Below are 22,495 nucleotides of genomic sequence, written 5' to 3'. Positions count from 1 at the left end.
AGGAAAAAGCATTAAGAATATTAAATCCTCTTAAAACTAGAAGGTGTTACATGCAATGAAATCATGGTAAGGAAGTGTGCTGATTATCTATTGGATGAGCTCTCAGTTATCAGTTTTCAAAAAGGAATTATTTTCGCTACATAGGGCTATTCTATTGCCTTAGAGTAGCACATACTCTGTAAAATTGTGTAATGGGGATATCTGAATGTTGAAATCTGTACACTTGCCATTGCAGACATGGTTGTTTTCTATTGTTAGGTCCATGGGAGATGCATTTGTAAACATAATACTGCAGGAACTCATTGTCAGCATTGTGCCCGTCTTTACAATGACCAACCCTGGCTTGCTGCAAATGGCCGAACCAGTGCTCCAAATGGATGCAAATGTAAGTATGAGACCAAAGTAATGAAATCATTTATAGGCTACAGCGTAAAAACAAAATTCTCTTCTGCAAATGATGGGGTAAAATTTTCAAAACAAAACTAAAACTACCATCTGCATCCTTTTACAGAATTTCTCAGTTTACAAAAATAAGAACAGATACTTACTGAGAAGGTATTTCCCTGAACTGGTGGCCTTGATATCATGGGCTGCAACTCTCCAAATCTCAAATGGACCATGTTAGCTGAGAATTAGAATCATCATGCTATAGAATATATTATTTGGAAATGACTTTACAGGTCATCTAATTTCACTTTTTGCTCAGTGATGGGATCCTGTTTCAAAATCCTCAGAGAAAGCCCATTGGTTTAAAAAATATTCTAGTCCTTACTAGATTATTTAGTACATATTGTATGGAGAGCATCATATTGAAGGAAGTAGTATAGTTTGGTCTACTGAAAAGTCAAGGAACTGTTATTTATATTTTCCCATAGGATTTAAATAAAGCATTCTGAATTATAATCAAAAGATTTGTAGCCTTCATTTAAAATAAAAAAGTACCTAGACATAAACAGTTTACAGTGATCCTAAATGTATGCCAAGAAAAACTGATTTAAAATTTGATTAAATTTAACATTTTGAAATGACCATTAATTTTTATTGTATTTTCTTATTTTTACAGTATTTTATTGGAAACATTCTTTAAATAAAAATTATACCCGTCTATTCATCCATTCATCTATCCATTCAAATAAAATGATAATTTTAGTAATTTCACATTTGACAAGCTAAATATAGACAGGCTAGAAAAACTAGACAGTAATACAATCTTCTCATTTATATCATTTGCTTTCAATATTTACAATTTCCATGTTGTGTACCTTTTTTTACAACACAGCAAAATCCTGATTTTCTTTCTCCTCCACCCTCTTTAATCTTGGGTATGTTTCAGCTTGTAAATGCAATGGGCACTCTGACACTTGTCACTTTGATATGGACACATGGCTGGCATCAGGGAACCAAAGTGGGGGCATTTGTGACAACTGTCAACATAATACTGAAGGACAGCACTGTGAACGTTGCAAGCCAGGCTTTTATCGTGATCTTAGAAAGCCTTTTTCTGCTCCTGACACCTGCAAATGTAAGCCAATCCTAATTTTGCAAGCTTCCAACATTGGGTGATTTTTTAAAATTAATATATTAGGCTTCTTTTATGTATGCATACCTGATAGATGTATTCTAGTATACTTTGGATAATTTTTTTAAAAAAATTTACAAGTAGGAAGTACTGCAGAGGAAACAGTTCATTTCTTGCTACAGTTTAGGAGGGGACTTAAAATATACTTATTTTACAAGTTATTTAATACCAATATTTTAGGTTTTATAAATAAATACTGCACACAATAATCATGCAACATAAAGTTGAAACAACAGAACCTGAGTTTTAATTCAATCTCAACTACATTCCTGCTCAACCATGAATTTTATCAGCCTCAGCCCAGGCAAATAGAATAGTCAGAATTATTTATATAATTTAGAGCTTCCATTTAGAAGGGTTATGTGGTATGCATGAAGATGAACACTGGAAGTTTTTAAGAAGATGTTGGATAACCATTTGTCTGAAGTGGTATAGGGTTTCCTGCCTAAGCAGAGTGTTGGGACTAGAAGACATTCAAGGTCCTTTCCAACTCTGTTATTCTATTCTATTCTAACTGTGCAGTGCTTTGGATTCAGTTTAGAAGGAATAGAGAGTACAATGAATACAGCTTCTATCTGCAATGCATTGAACAGGCTTTGTTTGATTCCTTAGTTACATAATCCTGACCAATTACACATCTCCTCTAATGAATTGCAAATAGATGCTTTATTTACATATGTTCCAAAGACTCTGTGGTCTCTTCCCATAATCCTAAAATCTTTAACCAAAAACTTTCTACTATTGACCTCACCCCTTTCCTAAGAGGACCATAAGGGGCGTGCATAAGAGCACAAACGTGCCTACCGTTCCTGTCATATTGTTTTTCTTTTCTTCTTCCTATATATATATATGCTTATACCTTCTAATATTTACTCATATATATGTTTATATACTATATAATTTTTTTGTATGACACTTATATATATTGTTGTGACAAAATAAATAAAATAAAATAAAATAAAATAAAAAAAGTATTTTTTCCAATTTAAACCTATATCATTACCAGACCTCATATTTATAATTTTATTGTTTCATTATAATTAGTTAGTTAACTAACCAAAGTTTTCATGCAAAATGCTAAAAGTGACTAAAAATGCTAGTCCATATTTAAACTTTAATTTTTAGAATTATGTAGTAGCAAGTAAAAATAATCAAACTCACCAGCAAGAGTAAGCAACTACCGTACAATGAAACAGTTTCAAAATATTAACAACATTTAAAGATATACAGGTAAAATTATTAGTGGATATTTTAATAACATAATGAAAATTAGTAATATTGGGCAACATATATTTTTCCACACTTCATTCTTAACAACACAACAAAACAGCAATGAACACTTTTTTAAAAAGTGGGGATTACATTTGTAAATATAAATGTTTTTCCCAAAAGTCAATAAACACAAGCAAGAATATAAAATAATTATATACATGTCAGTCAGAAATTGGTTTGTTTGAATTCATAATCCAGTTAAGCAGAGATATGATTACAGATTCTGGTCGTATTTAGCTCTTTATATCTTTTTTATAAAGTAACGTTTTTATAAAGTTACATTTTTTATAAATGTAATTCATACAACTAAAACAAACAGGTACCTTTTGGCATTTGTTATACAGTTGCTTTCTATGTTAATAAAGTGGTAAACATCAAATAATATAAAAACCGTCCACTATAGATATGATATTAAAATAAATTTGGTCTTTTCAAAATATTAGGAGCACTTCAGCTTGTAGAGTGATGCCAAAAAATAGGTCTAAATAATAATATGTAATGTTATAGCCAAATCAGAAATGATGGAATCAAAGACACCTTTAAGCATGAAGTTCTAGTTAACTGAAACAGAGAAACCAATGTTTAGCAGAGATATTAGAGGAATGGGAAGGAAAACGACTGATGTTTATCTACACACTGGCCTTTTCCTCAAATGTTTATTTCTGAACTGAATTCTATTACATGAGCTCACATGAGAATAAAACCGCTGCTGTATAACGTGTGCATTATCTCATACACCTAATTTATACATGTCTTCTTGAACCCAGTGCCCCCTCTCTCTATAATGTTGGGATTGAAATGTACTCATTTGGTTAATTTAACTTTTTTGCTTTGTATTTAGCTGTAAACTCTTGTAGATTTGAGAAGAGATAGGCATAGGCATAATTTTCAGGAGAAGCTTTAGAGCAGTGGTAGTCAACCTGGTCGCTAACGCCCACTAGTGGGCATTCCAGCTTTCATGGTGGACGGTAGGGGTTTTGTCTGATACTGAAGCACTTTCCTTTTTTTTTAATTTAACTGACTTTTTTAAAAAAAACCATAGCATTATTTAAAAACATTTTCATTAGGTTTTCATAAAATTCCCCGTGACAATTTAAATTTCTGAAAATATACTATTTGTGTCGCCTGCGCATAAGTTTAGTTCATGTTACGTAAGTGAAACTAAATGGCGCTATAGTGCGACCGCAAACAAAAGAACCTTGTCCCAGAATAGCTCGCGCATCTCCCCCCACACCACCCAGCTGTAACAGACAAGCAGAGCTGGTAGCCGGCGCGCCCCCCCCACCAATCCCAATCCGCGATGCGCAAGAGGCATGCACAGACGACAATACACGGTGCATTACTGTGGAACCGGTGGGCGGTTAGAAAATTTTACTACTAACAGAGATACAAAAGTGGGCGGTAATATAAAAAGGTTGACTACCCCTGCTTTAGAGGAAAATTTGGAAGACTCTAGAGGAATATTTCCCCTAGATATTATAAATAAATTAAATATTCCAGAAAAAATAACAAAGAGGAACAATTCGCAAAGAAAGAAAGCTGTCATTTCTATTGAATATGAAGAACAGTCTCTCATATGCATGTTCTGATATTGCAGTGTGCTCTTGCAATCCCATTGGATCAGCCATGCTTCCGTTTAGCAACAGCACTTTCTGTGACCCTAGCAATGGTGATTGTCCCTGCAAACCTGGAGTGTCTGGTCCTCAGTGTGATCGGTGTATGGTAGGATACTGGGGATTTGGACATTATGGCTGTCGACCATGTGATTGTGCAGGAAGTTGTGATTCAATCAATGGAGACTGCATCAACAGGTGAGTAAAAAAACTGAACAAGTTGGCTTATCATAATATTAGGAGCACTTCAGCTTGTAGAGTGATGCCAAAAAATAGGTCTAAATAATAATATGTAATGTTATAGCCAAATCAGAAATGATGGAATCAAAGACACCTTTAAGCATGAAGTTCTAGTTAACTGAAACAGAGAAACCAATGTTTAGCAGAGATATTAGAGGAATGGGAAGGAAAACGACTGATGTTTATCTACACACTGGCCTTTTCCTCAAATGTTTATTTCTGAACTGAATTCTATTACATGAGCTCACATGAGAATAAAACCGCTGCTGTATAACGTGTGCATTATCTCATACACCTAATTTATACATGTCTTCCTGAACCCAGTGCCCCCTCTCTCTATAATGTTGGGATTGAAATGTACTCATTTGGTTAATTTAACTTTTTTGCTTTGTATTTAGCTGTAAACTCTTGTAGATTTGAGAAGAGATAGGCATAGGCATAATTTTCAGGAGAAGCTTTAGAGCAGTGGTAGTCAACCTGGTCGCTAACGCCCACTAGTGGGCATTCCAGCTTTCATGGTGGACGGTAGGGGTTTTGTCTGATACTGAAGCACTTTCCTTTTTTTTTAATTTAACTGACTTTTTAAAAAAAACATAGCATTATTTAAAAACATTTTCATTAGGTTTTCATAAAATTCCCCGTGACAATTTAAATTTCTGAAAATATACTATTTGTGTCGCCTGCACATAAGTTTAGTTCATGTTACGTAAGTGAAACTAAATGGCGCTATAGTGCGACCGCAAACAAAAGAACCTTGTCCCAGAATAGCTCGCGCATCCCCCCCCACACCCAGCTGTAACAGACAAGCAGAGCTGGTAGCGGCGCGTCCCCCACCAATCCCAATCCGCGATGCAAGAGGCATGCACAGGCGACAATACGGTGCATTACTGTGGAACCGGTGGGCGGTTAGAAAATTTTACTACTAACAGAGATACAAAAGTGGGCGGTAATATAAAAAGGTTGACTACCCCTGCTTTAGAGGAAAATTTGGAAGACTCTAGAGGAATATTTCCCCTAGATATTATAAATAAATTAAATATTCCAGAAAAAATAACAAAGAGGAACAATTCGCAAAGAAAGAAAGCTGTCATTTCTATTGAATATGAAGAACAGTCTCTCATATGCATGTTCTGATATTGCAGTGTGCTCTTGCAACCCCATTGGATCAGCCATGCTTCCTTTTAGCAACAGCACTTTCTGTGACCCTAGCAATGGTGATTGTCCCTGCAAACCTGGAGTGTCTGGTCCTCAGTGTGATCGGTGTATGGTAGGATACTGGGGATTTGGACATTATGGCTGTCGACCATGTGATTGTGCAGGAAGTTGTGATTCAATCAATGGAGACTGCATCAACAGGTGAGTAAAAAAACTGAACAAGTTGGCTTATCATAATAGGGAGAGGAATTTACCTTTAATAATCCTGTGTCTGAAGTAGAAGTCACCAAAAAAAGCACAAATTTACAAACAGATTGATACTATTTTATGAACAAAAATTAAAAAAGCTTAGTAGTACTAGACTGCAAGATATACAAAATTAACATCATGACTTCTTTTTTTCTGCTACTCGGCTTGAACCATTAAGATTTGAATGTATTAAATTATACATAGAATCATTGGCCCAAAAGGTAGCATCAGTGGATGCATGGCACATTCTCCAAGCACATACTGTACCACTCTCTCGATATATATATATAAAGGATGTTGGATTAGAGAAAGTTGAGACCAGATAAATCTCTTGAGGTTATGCTTGGAACAATTGTCATCTGAACAATTTTGTTCTATATGGGGATTTTTTTAATGATTATATTTAAAAGGTTTAACATATTTAAAGGCCTTTGACAACTTAAATTGGGTTTTGTTTTTTTGTTTTTTTATTCAAAAAGTTTTACAGAAAAAAAATTTTTTTCCCTTTCCCCCCAACCCCCCTCCCTTCACTAATACCCTCCCCTCCCCTGGCTCCCCGGAACAAGCACAAGGTATAGTTAAAAATAAAACAAACATATGCTAAGAAAATTTTCTCGCAAAACTATTATACCAATTTTCCCTCTCTAGCTCTGACTTCCTCCTAACATAACCAAAATCCTTCAAAAAAATAAAATAAAATAAAATTAAGAATAACAATAGTAAAATATATAAATCAATAGAACAAAATTAATCCTAAAGTATTTAAAACCAACTAAAGCATAAAAATCCAATCCAATTCAAAAAATATGTCCCTTATAACTTCTATAACCATATAATTTCCCCCCCCATGTCTTTCTTACATAAGATCTTTTGAAAATATTCTATTTAAAATTTAGTGCAACACCTTATAAAATTTCAATACAGAAAATTACAATATCTATTCAACTTTAGTCCTTCCTCATCAAAATCCAGTATAGATCCAAACCAGATTCCTCACAAATTGTCTTTCCGGGACACTAATATTTTGTCTATTAATATTTTAAAAACCTTGTTTCAAGAATAATACTTTTGTCTCTTGCCATTTTTTGGTGCATTAATCTCTGTCTTTCCTTCATTACTCCTTTTAAAAGTCAATCACAATATTTCCTAGTAATTCCTTATGTCCAAAAATCCAAAAATTACTGCCGTATATTCCATCAGTCCAAAAAGAGAAATCTTGGGAAACATTAAGCTTGTGAGTCTTTTCCATTTGAGGGACAATCTCCTGTAGCACAAATTCAGGCAGTTCATCCAAACTATTTAAAGAAAACTTCTTTACAACACCTTGTTTCTTCACGATCAAATCTTCATATTTATCCATTTTTATTTGTATATCCTCCATTCCATTTTCCGAATAATTGCACTGATTAATTTGCTCCAAGCTCTCATCCAAAACGTCCCCATTTTTTATCAATTCGTATTTTTGAATGATTAAATACATACTTTCTGTGTAGTCCTGTATAAAGTCACAAATCCATTCTTCTGAAAGAACCTCCATGACAAAGTTCCTGCTGAGAATCCCCTTGTAAAATACTTAAACAACGTAATATAATCCAACAGTCCACAGTCAAACACAATAAGATAAAATCTCCATTCAGTTTCGATTCAACAGCAAAGCTCCCTTTGATGTATCGCTCTGCTTTCAGTTTCTCTAAAATGAAACTGAAGGGGGGGGCAGAAATTTCTCTTCTTTTTTTTTAAAAAAAGGGTAGAAGTCAGAAAATCAAAAATACTTGCAAACCAATAATTGTTCACTCACACTTGTTCCGCCTGCTTTAGTAACCACAAAAAGAAATCAATTGCTAGCAGAAGTGGACACCTTCCTCTTTTCCTGCTTTTTCAGGAGCGCAGTGAATACTGGAGGTTAGGGGAGGGGTAAGGGGATTCGACCTTTGCAGGACTTTGCATTACAAAAACAAAGCCCCTAGGGGAATCTACCAATTCCCCCCCCCCCTTGCTCTTTCTCTCTCTTTCAACCAGAGAGGGAAATCAAGCCGGGATCAGTTGTTATGTCCGGCTTTTACCATATTCAATGCGGAGTGCCATAAATTAGCACCCAGCGAGAAAGGTGGCGCCACCCAGAAGCCCCTTAAATTGGGTTTTTATGTTTAAAATCCTGGAAGAAATGGACTTTGATGGGAATTTTATTCAAGGGGGTCAAAGCTGTTTATACATCACAGCAAGCAAAAATTGTTATAGACTTAATTCACATGTGAAATCCGAAAGGGTATGAGACAAGGATGTCCTTTGTCTCCTGAATAGAGATATCAGACAAGATGGGAAAATAAGAGGTATAAATATTAAGAAGGAAGTTCATAAATTGAAGGCCTTTGTTAATGATTTTGTTATATTTCTGCAAGACTCAAAAAACAACATAGAATATTTGATGAGGAAATTAAATGAGTTCGGGTCTCTAGTGGGTTTTAAAATAAACAAACAGAAATCAACAATGCTGATTAAGAATATGACATATAAATTTTTAACATGATTATTTTTTAACTTACTTCTGATTCCCTAAATCTTACAAAGACAGTTCTCTATAATAACATTTGAACTGAACTGAACTGATTTCATAAGAGAGATTTCACATTATTTCTTTGATTTTTTAGCAATGCAGACATAGAATGGTACCATGATATCCCTGGTCTCTATTCTGCCCGTAACAAGAGTGAAGTAGCTTGGGAGTGGGAGGAAGAACAAGGATACTCTGCTCTTCGACATTCAGGTAAGAATGTGTTCGCAGGCCTGCTAGTTATCTCATTAGGAGTATAATCTTACTGATTAATAATCAGTGAAATGATAATTTTGAGAAATGGTGGGAAAACCATCAGAAGGTCACAATTAAAAGACAAAATCATCAGTAAATGAAACAAGATCTCATCTTGAATCATATAAAAACAATTGTCCTGTTTTTATTCTGAAGTGATTTTCATTACCAAGATTTCTAGGCCTATGTTTCAAAAAGCCAGAACATTAAGAATAAACTGAGCAAGAATTGGAGCATGGATAGGCAAGATGCTGCTTTTATGAGGGATACATTCCCTCAGATGCACCAATGGCACCAATTATATGAACTCTCTCCAATTATTGTTTCTGGAATGAATGTTAACTGTGCAAATAAGTAACTAATGTTGTTAGGTTTACATTATTGATTTTAGACTTTTATGTGTATCAGTGTTGGCTTCTTGTCTTTTCCCTTTTCCCCCAAATCATTTCCTTCTAAATTTTTAACTTGGTATTTAAAAGAAAGAGTATCTCATTAAAACCATCGCCTGCGGGATTGTGTAAGCCTACCCCTTGTGATTTCACATTGACAAAATATTTATTAATATTTATATTGCTGGATTGGGCAAAAATATAAAGTTCTTTCCTTTTTATATTCTTTCTAGTGCATCTAACTGAAGGGAGAAATAATTGTTAGACTGATTAAGAATGCCACACAGAGAAACTATGAAATGTCAAAAGATTTAGCCTATCATAAGTTTCTTTTCCTGAAGAAATTTTAGTAGAATTGTTGGTAGTACTAGAATATATTCTGAAGTTTTCCATTTCTTTTATGAAACAACAAGGAACACTTGGGAAACTGGGGAGAAAGCCACAAGAACTCAAGAAAAGTCCTGTTGTATTAGGCCAACAGTTATTTCTTATTTCAGCATTTTGTTTCTCATAGTAGTCATCCAGATGCCTCTGACGCAACAGGAGATGGAGATCTACCCCCTCCCATAGTCTTTCCACTGCAATTAGTATTTGTGGGCAATTTGATCCAATGCATAGCTAAAATTTCAGAAATATTAATCCCAAAATGAGCCTCCTTCAAAATGTTCCCCATTTGTAGCCTATTAAGTTTTCAAGGAGCTTCTTCAAATATTCTGAGCAATTCAGGACTTGCAATCTCACCATGATACATAAAAAGTACTTCATGCAAAAATAATTTCTTGAAAGAAATGTATCCTTCCAAATTACACTACATTAAGTATTATGTATTCTTATATATAGTATGTTCCTTCCAAGTTCCCTTCAGGGAATATGGGCAACCATATTATTCATTTGGGGACTGTAATACGATGTAATAGCAGTTAGAAATGTTGGTGATTCATGGTAACAGATGTTTTGGTGTTTCCACAGGGAAGTGTGAATGTAAAGACCAAGTTCTGCAAAATTTTAAGATCTTTTGTGCCATGAAATATACATATGGTGAGTCAAAATACATACACCTACACCCATATATTTCACACATGCACAGAAATATATATATTTATATATATATATATAATTATTTCCTAATTAATATAAAATTATTCAAAACTACCGTAATTGGAAAAATAAGGAATAGCTAATGCTACATACCAAATGCAGAATTTTCTATGCCTTAGAGTACTAGTTCACTAAACTTATACATATTTACTCTGTCAGAAAATAAGGACAGTGATGATGTAGTCCAAGACCCTTGAGTTTCAACACTGGAAATTCTGCCCCAGATTGGTAGGAAATTCAAGGTCTGCCCGACCTACATCATCATCAAATAATCCACTTTCAAAATAACTCAATCTCAATAGTGCAGCCATCTAAACAAGTCTTGGGGATTGATGGTATAAACAGGTCTTGAGGGATTTCAGGAAGATTAAAAGGAAAGGAGCTAGCCTAATGGAAGAATTTGTCTAATGATCTTTCTCCCTTGAGCTAACTCTTCTTTCTTGCCTTGTACTCATTTTTCTGCTTCAGCATCTAGTTCTGCCATAAGGAAGTTTCCTGTCTTTTACTTTCTGGCCAAAATAAAAAAAAATATTTTGGTTGGCACTTCTTTACTGCATCTTCTTCAACATCTTCTCTCTAGTCATCCATTTCCACTAAAAACCATAGTCTTTTAGGGCAGCAGCTGCTTGTAACTCTAATTATTGAGATTCTACACTTATTCTTCTTCTAGTAAGATGTCTGAATTCATGACATCCAAACCATTAGTATTTGGTTTTAATCTTTCCATATTATATAATTTAACTTTAATAGAGTAATGGTTCCTTATTCTTTGCAGCCCAGCTCATTGACTGGCTAGTTAATAAGTTGTCATTTTAATTATCCAAAATAGTTGGTGTTCTATTACTTTAGGAAGCTAATGTGAAATTTTTTAGATTTTACAATTTAATTTAGATTTAATTTAGAATTTAGAACCACAGCATAATTCACATGGTGCTGCTTCTCTATCTTTAGTAAGCAATGAATCTGACAAGTCGATCAGTTATGCTGGTTTCCCCTCAGTGTTTGCTTGGTAGTCTAGCACCAAGAAGCATGTTTCCAAAAGTGGTTCATTTTTTCTTTTAACACCAATGCATCAGTGGTGGGTTTCAAATTTTTTTACTACTGGTTCTGTGGAAGTGGCTTGGTGGGCATGGCAGGGGAAGGATACTGTAAAATGTCCATTCCCACCCCAATCCAGGGGAAGGTTACTGCAAATCCCCATTTCCTCCCAATCAGTTGGGACTTGGGAGGCAGAGAATGGATGGGGGTGGGGCCAGTCAGAATTTTTACTACCGGTTCTCCGAACTACTCAAAATTTTCGCTACCGGTTTTCCAGAACTGGTCAAAACCTGCTGAAACTCACCTCTGCAATGCATCCTCACTTTGCAATTGACTCTGTGCTTATAATTTTATTTTCTAAGCAGAGGTCACAGGCAGCTTCTGAATTGTATACTGCAGATTTCTTTTCTCAGCGCTAACTAACAGTTCCTTTGCATTTAGGCTGAATGCTGCACTTCTGATGAGGGAAAATGAAACTTTTGAATTCATGTCTACTGTATGGCTGAACAGTTACAGAAATTAATTTAAAAATATGCAAAAAAATATGGTGCACATTTAATGACATGAAACTGAAGCAATATAACATAACTTTACCATCTCATGTTGTTTCTAAGCACTAGGCTGTTTGTACTCGTTTCTAATAAATAAATTAGAATGAATTATAAACACTTCTATGTCTAAATTCTACTTTTTTATTTATAGTTGTGCAGGTGGCATATCTTGATATTAAGAAGTTATTAATGTACCATTTTGATTGTTCTATAGACCGGAAAGTGCAAAAATTATCAGGTTTTTCTTGGCAGGTTTCCAGTGCTTTTAACTGTTGCATCAAGCCCAGCAGTTAATTGGACAAAAATTTTCCTGACATGGAAATGAAATCAGACAAGTGTTAAGGACAGAGATATTACAAGAAATCAGTTGGCAACTGTAGCAGGATTCAAGTACATTTTTTACTCTTGCAGAAGATTCCTTAGCAGACATTTTTATTCATTTCAAATTCTTTAATCCTACAAACATGATTCACAAAAATAAATAGAAACAATTTAATACTGGATAGATAAGAAGGCATCTTGACTTCTACCATGATTTTAAGCATCGTTGTTGTGAATCTTTGTAGGGTAGGGCTTGGAGAAACAGTCTGCTTCTTTCAGATAGGAAACTGCATTTGTTCCAACTACATATGTCTTACTTTAAGGAACTATATATGTCTTCCTTTAAGAAACACATGGATTTCTTCTCTTAATCTGGACTGGCCTGAGGAGAAATCAATAAGAATAAACTGTACAGTCCCAAACTTTTACTGTAAATTGCTTCAAGACAAATAACATGCATCTAATTATAGCTACCAAGGCAGCATTCTGAACAAGTGCAACAGCAATAAAAATAATCTATGATTGATTTCACAATATTTTCTTTTTTACTGGTTGTTAAGATGAAGAATAAGGGAGAAGGCAAATGTGTTGTGGTCATGTTAAAAAACTGCAAGCTGCCCTCTGCTGCATTGTTAAAATGGAATAGAGAAGAATCTTATGATGTGTTAGGTGCAGAAAATATACCATCAGCAGCAAATCCTATTGAGATAAAGAAGATATTCTTTTGACAATAAAAAAAAAATAGCAGATTTCAGATTTCCCTCTGCTCCTACCAGCAGATCCTATCTTCAGTATAAATCCTGTAGATGTCCCCATATTGGTGCGGATATCAGCAGTAAATATGTTAAAATACCAGGAAAAAATGCACATAATAGCATGTATGAAAAGGACTATTCCTAATATTAGCAGAACTGGTTATTAGTGTGAAATGATGTACTAATTATGCAGGCAACATAATTCAAAATGGAAAATTGTTTTTGAGGACACTACATTTTTCAGCTGCTAGGCTACATTATACTCTTTGATTTGAGAATTTCTTTTTAATAAACTGTGAAAACTACCAATATTTTGAGTGCTAGTTATAGTCTTTCCAACAGATTATATGTTTTATTATTAGTATGTATCCTATTAATAAGACATGTTCCATAAAAATGTATAATTTGATGTATGGTATCAATTCTATGCTTCCCTAATATACATCACTTTACTTCTGGCAGTTATTTGTGATGACAGAATTATTTCTCGGTTTCTAATTTTAACACTACTCATATTTAGTGGGCCAAGAAATAAGTAGAAACTCCAAGGTTTTTTTATTTATAAAGATAACTTTAAATGTCTGGATTATCTCGTTGGTAAGAAATCAACTTGTTTTTTAATAATATTGCAGAAAATCATCATTTATTTATTTTTTTGGTGCAAAAACCTAAAATTATGAATAATCTAGAGCTCATGGTATTCTAAACAGAGATAAACAATAATATATAATTCTTAGCAATCAAGTCATAGAACAAATCAGATATACAAGGTAATCCTCAAATTACGATAGATCACTTAGTGATGGTTCACAATTACAATAGATTCCCTCCCCCCGAGTATTTATAACCTGGTTCCACCCCTGCAGTCATTCACCCTTATGATAGACTGCAGAGATGCAGCAAAATGCCACCCCCCCCACCTATTCCTCCCCCATCTTGTTCCGCAAGGTTCCCTGCTTTCCATATGCTCCTCCCCAGCCCTGTCAATGATCTCTCATTAACCTTTCAAAGATCTCCAGAGCTCAGAGTGTTGGGGTAAGAAAGGAGGACAGGCCGCTCCATTCTTGGGCCACATGGCAGAAAAGCAGCCATCTTTTTCTCAAACCCTGATAAAGCTGTTTTCTTTTCATTGCTAGATGCTAGCCTTTCCTCCTCCCCACCATTAGCTCTGCTAGTCTTACAGTAGCCTTTTGTTGCTAAATGCTGGCCTTCTCTCACCCCTGGAAATCATGGTGGAGAGGGGAAGCGTGCAGCCAATGGCAAATCTCACCTTCCTATATGCTTATCTCCTCCCAGTGAACACATGCAGTCAATGGCAAATCCCACCTACCTACATGTTTGCATTCTCAATGGCTGCATACGTTCGTTGAAAGGAGGCAAGCATGTAGGAAGGTGAGATTTGCCATTGACTGCATGTCTTCCCTCCCGCACCATTATTTCCAAGGGGGAGAGAAGGCTACCATTTAATGACAAAAGGAAAACAGCTTTGCCGGTGTCTGAGAAAATTTGGCCACTTTTCTGCCACATGGTCCAGCAATGGAGCGGCCTATCCTCTTTCCTACTCTGACATCTGAGCAATGTAGAACCTTAAAAAGTGACCAAATCGGTGACACGGGATTGGATTGAAGTCCCAAACAGCTGTGAGGGCCACAAAGGGTGGGAAGCAGAGTATGGGGTATCTTGGTGGGAGGAGGCCTTGGGATGCCAGAGGCAGGTGGTCTTGTTCCTTCATTAGGCCACCCATGGTCTTCCCCACCCTAAGGTACACCATGCCCACTTAACGACTCTGATTCATTTAATGAACGCATTGGGGAGAGCAGGGGCCTGCTCTCTAGGGTCCTCCCAACTTCCTCTCAACCCATGACCATGATGGGCAGGCTTCATTATGGTTGTAACCTTTGTATTAAAGATAGGATCTGACACTAATTTGATTGATTTCTCTCTTCTTCTTGTATCACATATATTTGTGTATGTGTATGCATGTGTGTATATGCATTATGCAGTGTTCAATGGAACATAGAAATGCATAAAACATCACTGTATAGCTTTTAAAAGTAAGTAAAAATAATTCTGAAAGGATCTATTTACACTGCACATGTTGCTTTTAGTCAATATTTATGTTTCATTCCATTCCAGTGGAATAAAAAGAGAAGATATATTCTTCCTTCTGAAATTGTCTTCCCACAGTGGTAAAGGCAAAGATTTTATCTGCTCATGATAAAGGGTCTCATGCTGAGGTCAATGTGATGATCCAGAAAGTACTGAAATCTACAAAACTGAAGATTTTGCAAGGAAAACAGATTCTTTACCCAGAATCATGGACTAACCGAGGTTGTACCTGCCCAATACTTAATCCTGGTAGGTTTATATATATATTTATTTCATAAAATCTTAATTATATATAAATGATTGTATAAATCATACAGATAGTTAAATAGATATTGCACTGTTTGTATATTATACAAATTTCATTTTGTTCCATGTGCTAGAAAAAGCTTGATGCTTCTGAAAATGAAAGTGCCCTACTGTCTATACTGTTACAGCAGTTTAATATAATATTAAGCAATTCCTTCACTGCTTACCCATTATAATATATACCAACTACTTTTATCAGTGTGGATCTTCTACACAATTATTTTCCCAGCAAATTTAACTTAAATCTGTAAAATAGTGCAGGTAACTTTAATTAACAAAGTGTTATGCCTTTTCCCATGTAATTTTGCTGAAGCCGTACAATTAATGAAGTAAACATATTTTATTTAAAGGAGATACAAATACAAACTCATGTAAATAACTTGCTATAATAATACTGATATCATCTTGAAAATACCATGCACACAGCAGTAACAAAAATATTTACTGGCAGTCGAGGATTGCATTTGTTACTGTACAATAATCATGATGAAAATTCTACCTAAAACTACTTTATTTTAATTTTATTTATTAAATTTCCACACAACCTATTTCATTGAAGTGACTCTGGACAGTTTACAGCAGTACTCTCCTTTTCTTGTAATTAAATATTTTTTTAATCTTTCATAATAAGTAATATTTATCCAATATATGTTAAGCACAAATAATTAAGATATACGATATGTCTATTTTATTGGCAGGACTGAAATATCTTGTGGCTGGATATGAAGATGTTCATACAGGCAGACTGATAGTCAATATGAAAAGCTTTGTTCACCAGTGGAAATCAGCTCTGGGGAAAAAGATCTTACAGGTTTTTAAAAAATGTGTCTGAAAAGGGCATTTGTTTATGCATAAAGACATACATGTAAACTTCATGAACCATCTCTGAGATTAAAACTGGAATGTGAGGGAACAGTGCCAAATGTAGTATAAAAAGAACTTTACTTCGTAACCCATTCACCGTGACTCAAAACGCCTCATTTCAGTTTGCAGACATAGCTGGATCTCTCTTACACAACCTTCTTTTTCTTGCAATAGGATGAGAAGTATGAACTAAATGTAATGAGGTAATAACGGATACATCCACATCTGCATTCCTCAGCTCTAGTATTTCCATTTTATCAACAATCATCAGTTTGGTGTGATCAAAGCATTTTGTGAACAGAATTTCCTCACATTTTTGGGGGGACTGGAACAAGATACTTAAAAGTAAAACCCATTAATTTGGCAGAATATGCCTTGTAATTACTTCCTTAAAGTTCTCCTAATCAATATAGATTTAATGTCCAATTTAAATGTTTTATTTAAGCCGCACAGGAATGTATGGATAATTTAAAAGTTGAAGCTTTCATTTTTTTCTTTGGAAATATGTATATACACTTGCGATGGATAAAGTATTTGCTGTTATTTGTACTGTTGTAATGAACAAGATTAACTGAATGCTACATTAGTGTATTGCAGCAGTGAAATCCCCCGATTCTATCCAGCTCGCTGAACCGGCAGCACCAGTGGCAGGAGGTGCTGCCCACTCACCGGGACGTCATTATGTCCCTGTTTTTAGCATCTGTGCATGCGTAAAATTCTGCGCATGCGCAGAAGAGGCGCACGCACGTTCCTGTGCATTCCCGTTCTTGAACTGGTAGTGAAGGTAAGTAGATTTCACCGCTGGTGTATTGCAATCATAAAGGGGAATTTGGTTAGGTTTATATTCAGGTTTCTGTAGATATAAATGGAAATGACCAATATATTAATGGTCATTTATAAAAGTAGTACATAGGATCTCCACTGAAGTACAAAAGAATGCTGATTCAAGTTGGTTAAATCAATGGCTTTTGTGGGTTGTGTGGGATGTTGCAGTCATGAGCACTTAAAACATGTAATGAAATGGAATTGATCCCTTTACTAGAATTTTTTATGTATAAAGCACTTTATTACCTGCCCCCTTCCAGGGTGAGCAATCTAATATTGGGGAACAGGGACAGCACAGGAGAAAGGATGAGGGAACAGAATCTTGCTAAACTTACTATCACAATTGCTTTCCTTATAACATAGCAAAAGCCATTCATAAAACTAAAGATAGCTTGTGAAAAAGAATATATTTACACTGGAGCCCCAACTTCAAAATAATAATTTGATTTGCTTGATATCAGTAAACATAAAAAAAGGAAGTTTATGAAAAATGTGGTGAACTTGCCTAGCATTATGCTGGCTTTAGTTTCTACTTTTGTAATATTTAAATTTAAACTGTTTTTTTAAATTGTCATCTTATGCTTATGGTGTACATAATCTTCCAAAATTGCATTTATTTTATATATCAAGAACTTCATCACTAGTATTTCTGTTAACGCAAACACAAGCACTAACATATCCTATTTATATGAACATACAAAAAATAAAGGCAAAGGCACCATACAACGTAAATAAAACAGTCATCCATGGTTCATCTGTTATTTTTTATTGTGATCCTATGGATTCTTTAAAATGATACTGTTTTAGATGTTGTTTTTCTATTTTATGTATATAATAAATATGTTACAATTTTAAAAATTGTCATGATATGTTTTTACAATATTATAACCTGTCAAAATCTTAAATGTAAAATAATTGAAAACCAGTAAATTTTCTGTGTATTCAAGCTGTAATACTGGTCACTAGGATTAAGACAAATGAGATTTTTTCCACACATGATAGTTACATTCAAATATGTACCCATTAACAGATAAATTAGTCCGGACACTCACAGAGCTTACTCCAAGATATATAGATACAGGATTGCAGTCTTATTTCTATTGTGGAACTAAATGCCAAGCATCATAGGATCCTGCTTTGAAATTAGCTGTAATATATGAGGGATAGTGTCACAGTTCTATACAAATAATTGTTCTTCTGTAGTCATTTAGATGATCTTTCAAATTTTAATAAAGAAAAAAATGTACGAAATTATTTGCAGCAACTTGCTACTTCTGTGAAGGGTTGGTTTGCTCCTCTCTAAGTTGCAATAAAGGGACATGGTGGCTCAGTGGCTAAGACACTGAGCTTGTCGATTGAAAAGTTGGCAGTTCAGCGGTTTGAATCCTAGTGCCACGTAATGGGGTGAGCTCCGTTACTTGTCCCAGCTTCTGCCAACCTAGCAGTTCGAAAGTACATAAAAAATGCAAGTAGAAAAATAGGGACTACCTTTGGTGGGAAGGTAACAGTGTTCCGTGGACCTTTGGTGTTTAGTCATGCCAGCCACATGACCATGGAGACGTCTTTGGACAGCGCTGGCTCTTCGGCTTTGAAGCGGAGATGAGCACCACCCTTAGAGTTGGGAATGACTAGCACATATGTGTGAGGGGAACATTTACCTTTACCTTACAGGTTGCAATGAAGTGAAAGATGTTTACCAATTACACTTGATTGGCAATTATCACCTCTCACTCAAATGACTATATTTGGTTGCATATATCGGTCTTGCAAGTATGCAAGTGCCTAGATGGTTTTCAGTGGAAAATTACATGAAGAAGGTTGAATTTTAATATAATTACTACATCTTCCTGTTACTAAAAACGACGGAAAATCTAGTTCTACTACAGTATCTAAATGGAGAGCTAGGATTGCCATAAATAACCAATAGTTTTGGAACAAATATATTTTTAAATATTCAATCAAATACAGCCAAGTGATTTTTTTAGAACTTCTCCCTACTTTAAAGATCACACTGACGAGATGAGCAACCATATTTGCTGCTACTCAATGTTTCTATATTTTCTTATTGGTTTTCTTCAGTTCTGAAATCTAACCTTGCAGAAAGGTCAAGTCCTTTCCCACAATTCAATAAGAAAATATTTATGACTGTTCCACATAATGAGAGAGGGGTGGGGAGCCATAGAAAGAAAAACAACTAGGCAAATATTTCTGGAAATATTCTATATATGGAAAAACTTCAGGACATACTAAAATATTAATGCACTGTAATTTACTGCACAAAGCAAAAGATTAGGAAATTAAAACATTTAGCATGCCATGATTTTGAAGCTAAGTATGCTGCTACTGTGACAGAAATGCTATGCTCTTGTTGCAATGTCAAACAAGAAAAAGTACGTCTCCTGCCTACTTTGCTTCCCATTTATCTTATGCTTTGTCCTGAGTCAAAGGCTAAGGGAGTATATACACCTATCCTTTACCAATATTTTATTGCAATAATTTCCACCTTTATTCTTTTTGGAGAACTGTAAACAGAACTACTTCTTCAATAAATATGAGAAAGTCAGCCAACGTTTCTAGTAGCCACTGATTATATAGAACGTTTCTGATTCACTTAAGGCAATTCTTAATTTAAAATAATGATTTGCAAAGAAAATGCAAAACAGAAAATAAATAGCTTCCCAATTCACACAATCGTCCAAAGAATTAAGATGCATATGTGTCTATATTTATTTATTTTTATTTATTTATTTATTGCATTCGTATACCGCCCTTCTCCCGAAGGGCTCAGGGCGGTTAACAGCCAATTTAAAAGATACAATAAATATACAATAAAAACAAAACTAAAATTTACATAAATAGTGACCAAAATTAAAAACTAAGTAATATAAAAACTAAAACCCCATTTAAAATTACTTAATCAGGCTAGCCCAGCTCGACGGAATAAAAGAGTCTTCAGTTCACGGCGGAAAGTCTGAAGGTCGGAGAGTTGACGAAGCCCCGGAGGCAGCTCGTTCCAGAGGGCAGGAGCCCCCACAGAGAAGGCCCTACCCTGGGGGTCGCCAGATGACATTGTTTTACCGACGGTACCCCAAGGAGGCCCTCCCTGTGGGAGCGCACAGGTCGGTGGGAGGCTGTTTGTGGCAGTAGGCGGTCCTGTAAATAGCCCGGTCCTAAGCCATGGAGCGCTTTGAAGATGGTAATCAACACCTTGAATTGCACCCGAAAGACCACCGGGAGCCAGTGCAGCCCGCGCAGGATAGGTGTTATATGGGAGCCACGAGGTGCTCCTTCTATCACCCACGCAGCCGCATTCTGGACCAGTTGGAGCTTCCGGGTGCTCTTTAAGGGGAGCCCCATGTAGAGAGCATTGCAGTAGTCCAGGCAAGATGTGACGAGGGCATGGGTGACTGTGCACAGCGTAACCCGGTCCAGAAAGGGATGCAACTGGCGGATCAGGCGGACCTGATAAAAAGCCCCCCTGGCGACGGCCGTCAGATGATCTTCAAAAGACAGCCGCGCATCCAGGAGGATGCCTAAGTTGCGTACCATCTCCATGGGAGCCAACGACTCACCCCCAACAGTCAGCAATGGAGTAAGCTGGCTGTACCGGGAAGCCGGCATCCACAGCCACTCGGTCTTCGAGGGATTGTGCCGAAGTCTGTTCCTCCCCATCCAGACCCGTACGGCTTCCAGACACCGGGACATGACGTCAACGGCCTCGTTGGGGTGGTCTGGGGTGGATATGTACAGCTGGGTGTCATCAGCGTACAGATGACATTGCACCCCAAAACCACGGATGATCTCACCCAGTAGCTTCATATAGATGTTGAACAGAAGAGGCAAGAGGACCGACCCCTGTGGCACTCCACATAGGAGGCGCCTCGGAGTCGACCTCTGCCCTCCTGCAACACCATCTGCGACCGGTCGGAGAGATAGGAGGAGAACCACCAATAAATGGTGCCTCCCACTCCCAGCCCCCTGAGCCGTCGCAGCAGGATACCGTGGTCGATGGTATCGAAAGCCGCTGAGAGATCTAATAGGACTAGGACAGAGGAACAACCCCTGTCCCGAGCCCCCCAGAGATCATCAACCAACGCAACCAAGGCCGTCTCTGTACCCTAACCGGGCTGGAAGCCGGACTGGTTTAATAGATATAAACTATCTATTGCATATTGTAATCAAGGAGATTATTAATTTGGCATATATAAAGTATATATTTTATATATATCTATTATGATTTTAAATGTAGCTTTTTTGATACTGGCAGAAAATATACTTCATTACCAATGCTTATTTTGATATGTATTAGCTGTGATTTGATTTAATGCTAGAATTTATCTGACACTCTTGACAGTGCCTCTTATGTGAATTTAATTATTACCATACAGAGCATATAACCCACTTCTGTTCTAGCCATGTATATTACCTGGAAAATTGAGGTTTAACTCTTAGGACAGTATGATTCATGCCATGGAATTTGCTTTAAAAGATTATTATGCACATAACTTGAAAAAAATGGGCAGAAACAAGTATCTTGAAAAAGAATTTTGTATACCCTAATAGCTTTGTTAGGATTATGGTTAAATGTTAAAATGTATACATATATTGCATTCCCTTATCATCTTGGCTCTAACATTTGGGGAAAAGCCAAGTTTAAACATCCTTCTGGGAGGCCATGATTTTCTGTTTTTTAAGCAAAAGGATTAGAGATAGGTTTAGAGATAGCCAATTAGGTACAGAAATGTTCCCTTATATAAGCCCAGCAGCCAGAAAACATTTGTGAGAAGAACCACTTGGAAAAGGATTTTTTTCCCTTTCAGACAAATAGCACATTTCATTCCTATTCCACACATGTTTTGAATAGATGAAAGCTTGTCGAAAACCACCTTCATTAGATCTTTAACTAGAAAACTAGTTATTTCTCAATAAGTATTCCAGGAATGCATATAACATTAAATTGTCAAAGCAGGCAAATATTCTCTTGTGATATATGAAAAGTGAAGAAATGTATTTAGCATCCCTGAAACAAGACCAAATCCTTTTGGCCCCAAAAATCTCTTACTTTCACTGTAAAAACAAGATGATTCTAATATTGATAATCTGAGAGTTCTCAATTTAAGAGATACATTTGTATTTAGATTTTTAAAAAAAGAATTTGGCTTCTTGTGCTTGGTATGTAACATTCCCTTCTGAAAAGCTAATTGTAATTTTCCACCTTTTGCTCTGCAGGAGGTATGGAACTTGTCCACAGTGCCATGGTATTTGCATTTAAAGAATTAATAAAAATTCCTAACTGGTCAAAAGGCTTTCATGAACATTATGACC

General features: G+C 35.9%; 1 protein-coding gene across 2 annotated transcripts in view; it reads left to right on the top strand.

The window, feature by feature from the left end:
- The window catches only part of NTN4 (netrin 4), a 54,354-nt gene extending 36,107 nt beyond the window's left edge, over positions 1-18,247 (top strand). The window contains exons 4-10 of one of the 2 annotated variants that reach the window (XM_058191276.1): positions 259-385; positions 1,334-1,522; positions 5,847-6,060; positions 8,757-8,872; positions 10,273-10,341; positions 15,254-15,424; positions 16,180-18,247. In XM_058191276.1, coding sequence (XP_058047259.1) covers positions 259-385; positions 1,334-1,522; positions 5,847-6,060; positions 8,757-8,872; positions 10,273-10,341; positions 15,254-15,424; positions 16,180-16,313 — 1,020 coding nt within the window. In that variant the 3' untranslated portion in view covers positions 16,314-18,247. The remainder of the gene's footprint in view (positions 1-258; positions 386-1,333; positions 1,523-5,846; positions 6,061-8,756; positions 8,873-10,272; positions 10,342-15,253; positions 15,425-16,179) is intronic. The other variant, XM_058191277.1, reaches the window with a different exon arrangement.
- The last annotated feature ends 4,248 nt before the right edge of the window (positions 18,248-22,495 follow it).

The sequence above is a fragment of the Ahaetulla prasina genome, chromosome 7 (genome assembly GCF_028640845.1).
Source record: "Ahaetulla prasina isolate Xishuangbanna chromosome 7, ASM2864084v1, whole genome shotgun sequence".
NCBI lineage: Eukaryota > Metazoa > Chordata > Lepidosauria > Squamata > Colubridae > Ahaetulla > Ahaetulla prasina.
The sequence above is the reverse complement of the archived record's forward strand: the minus strand, read 5'-3'. Positions and strand labels throughout refer to the sequence as shown.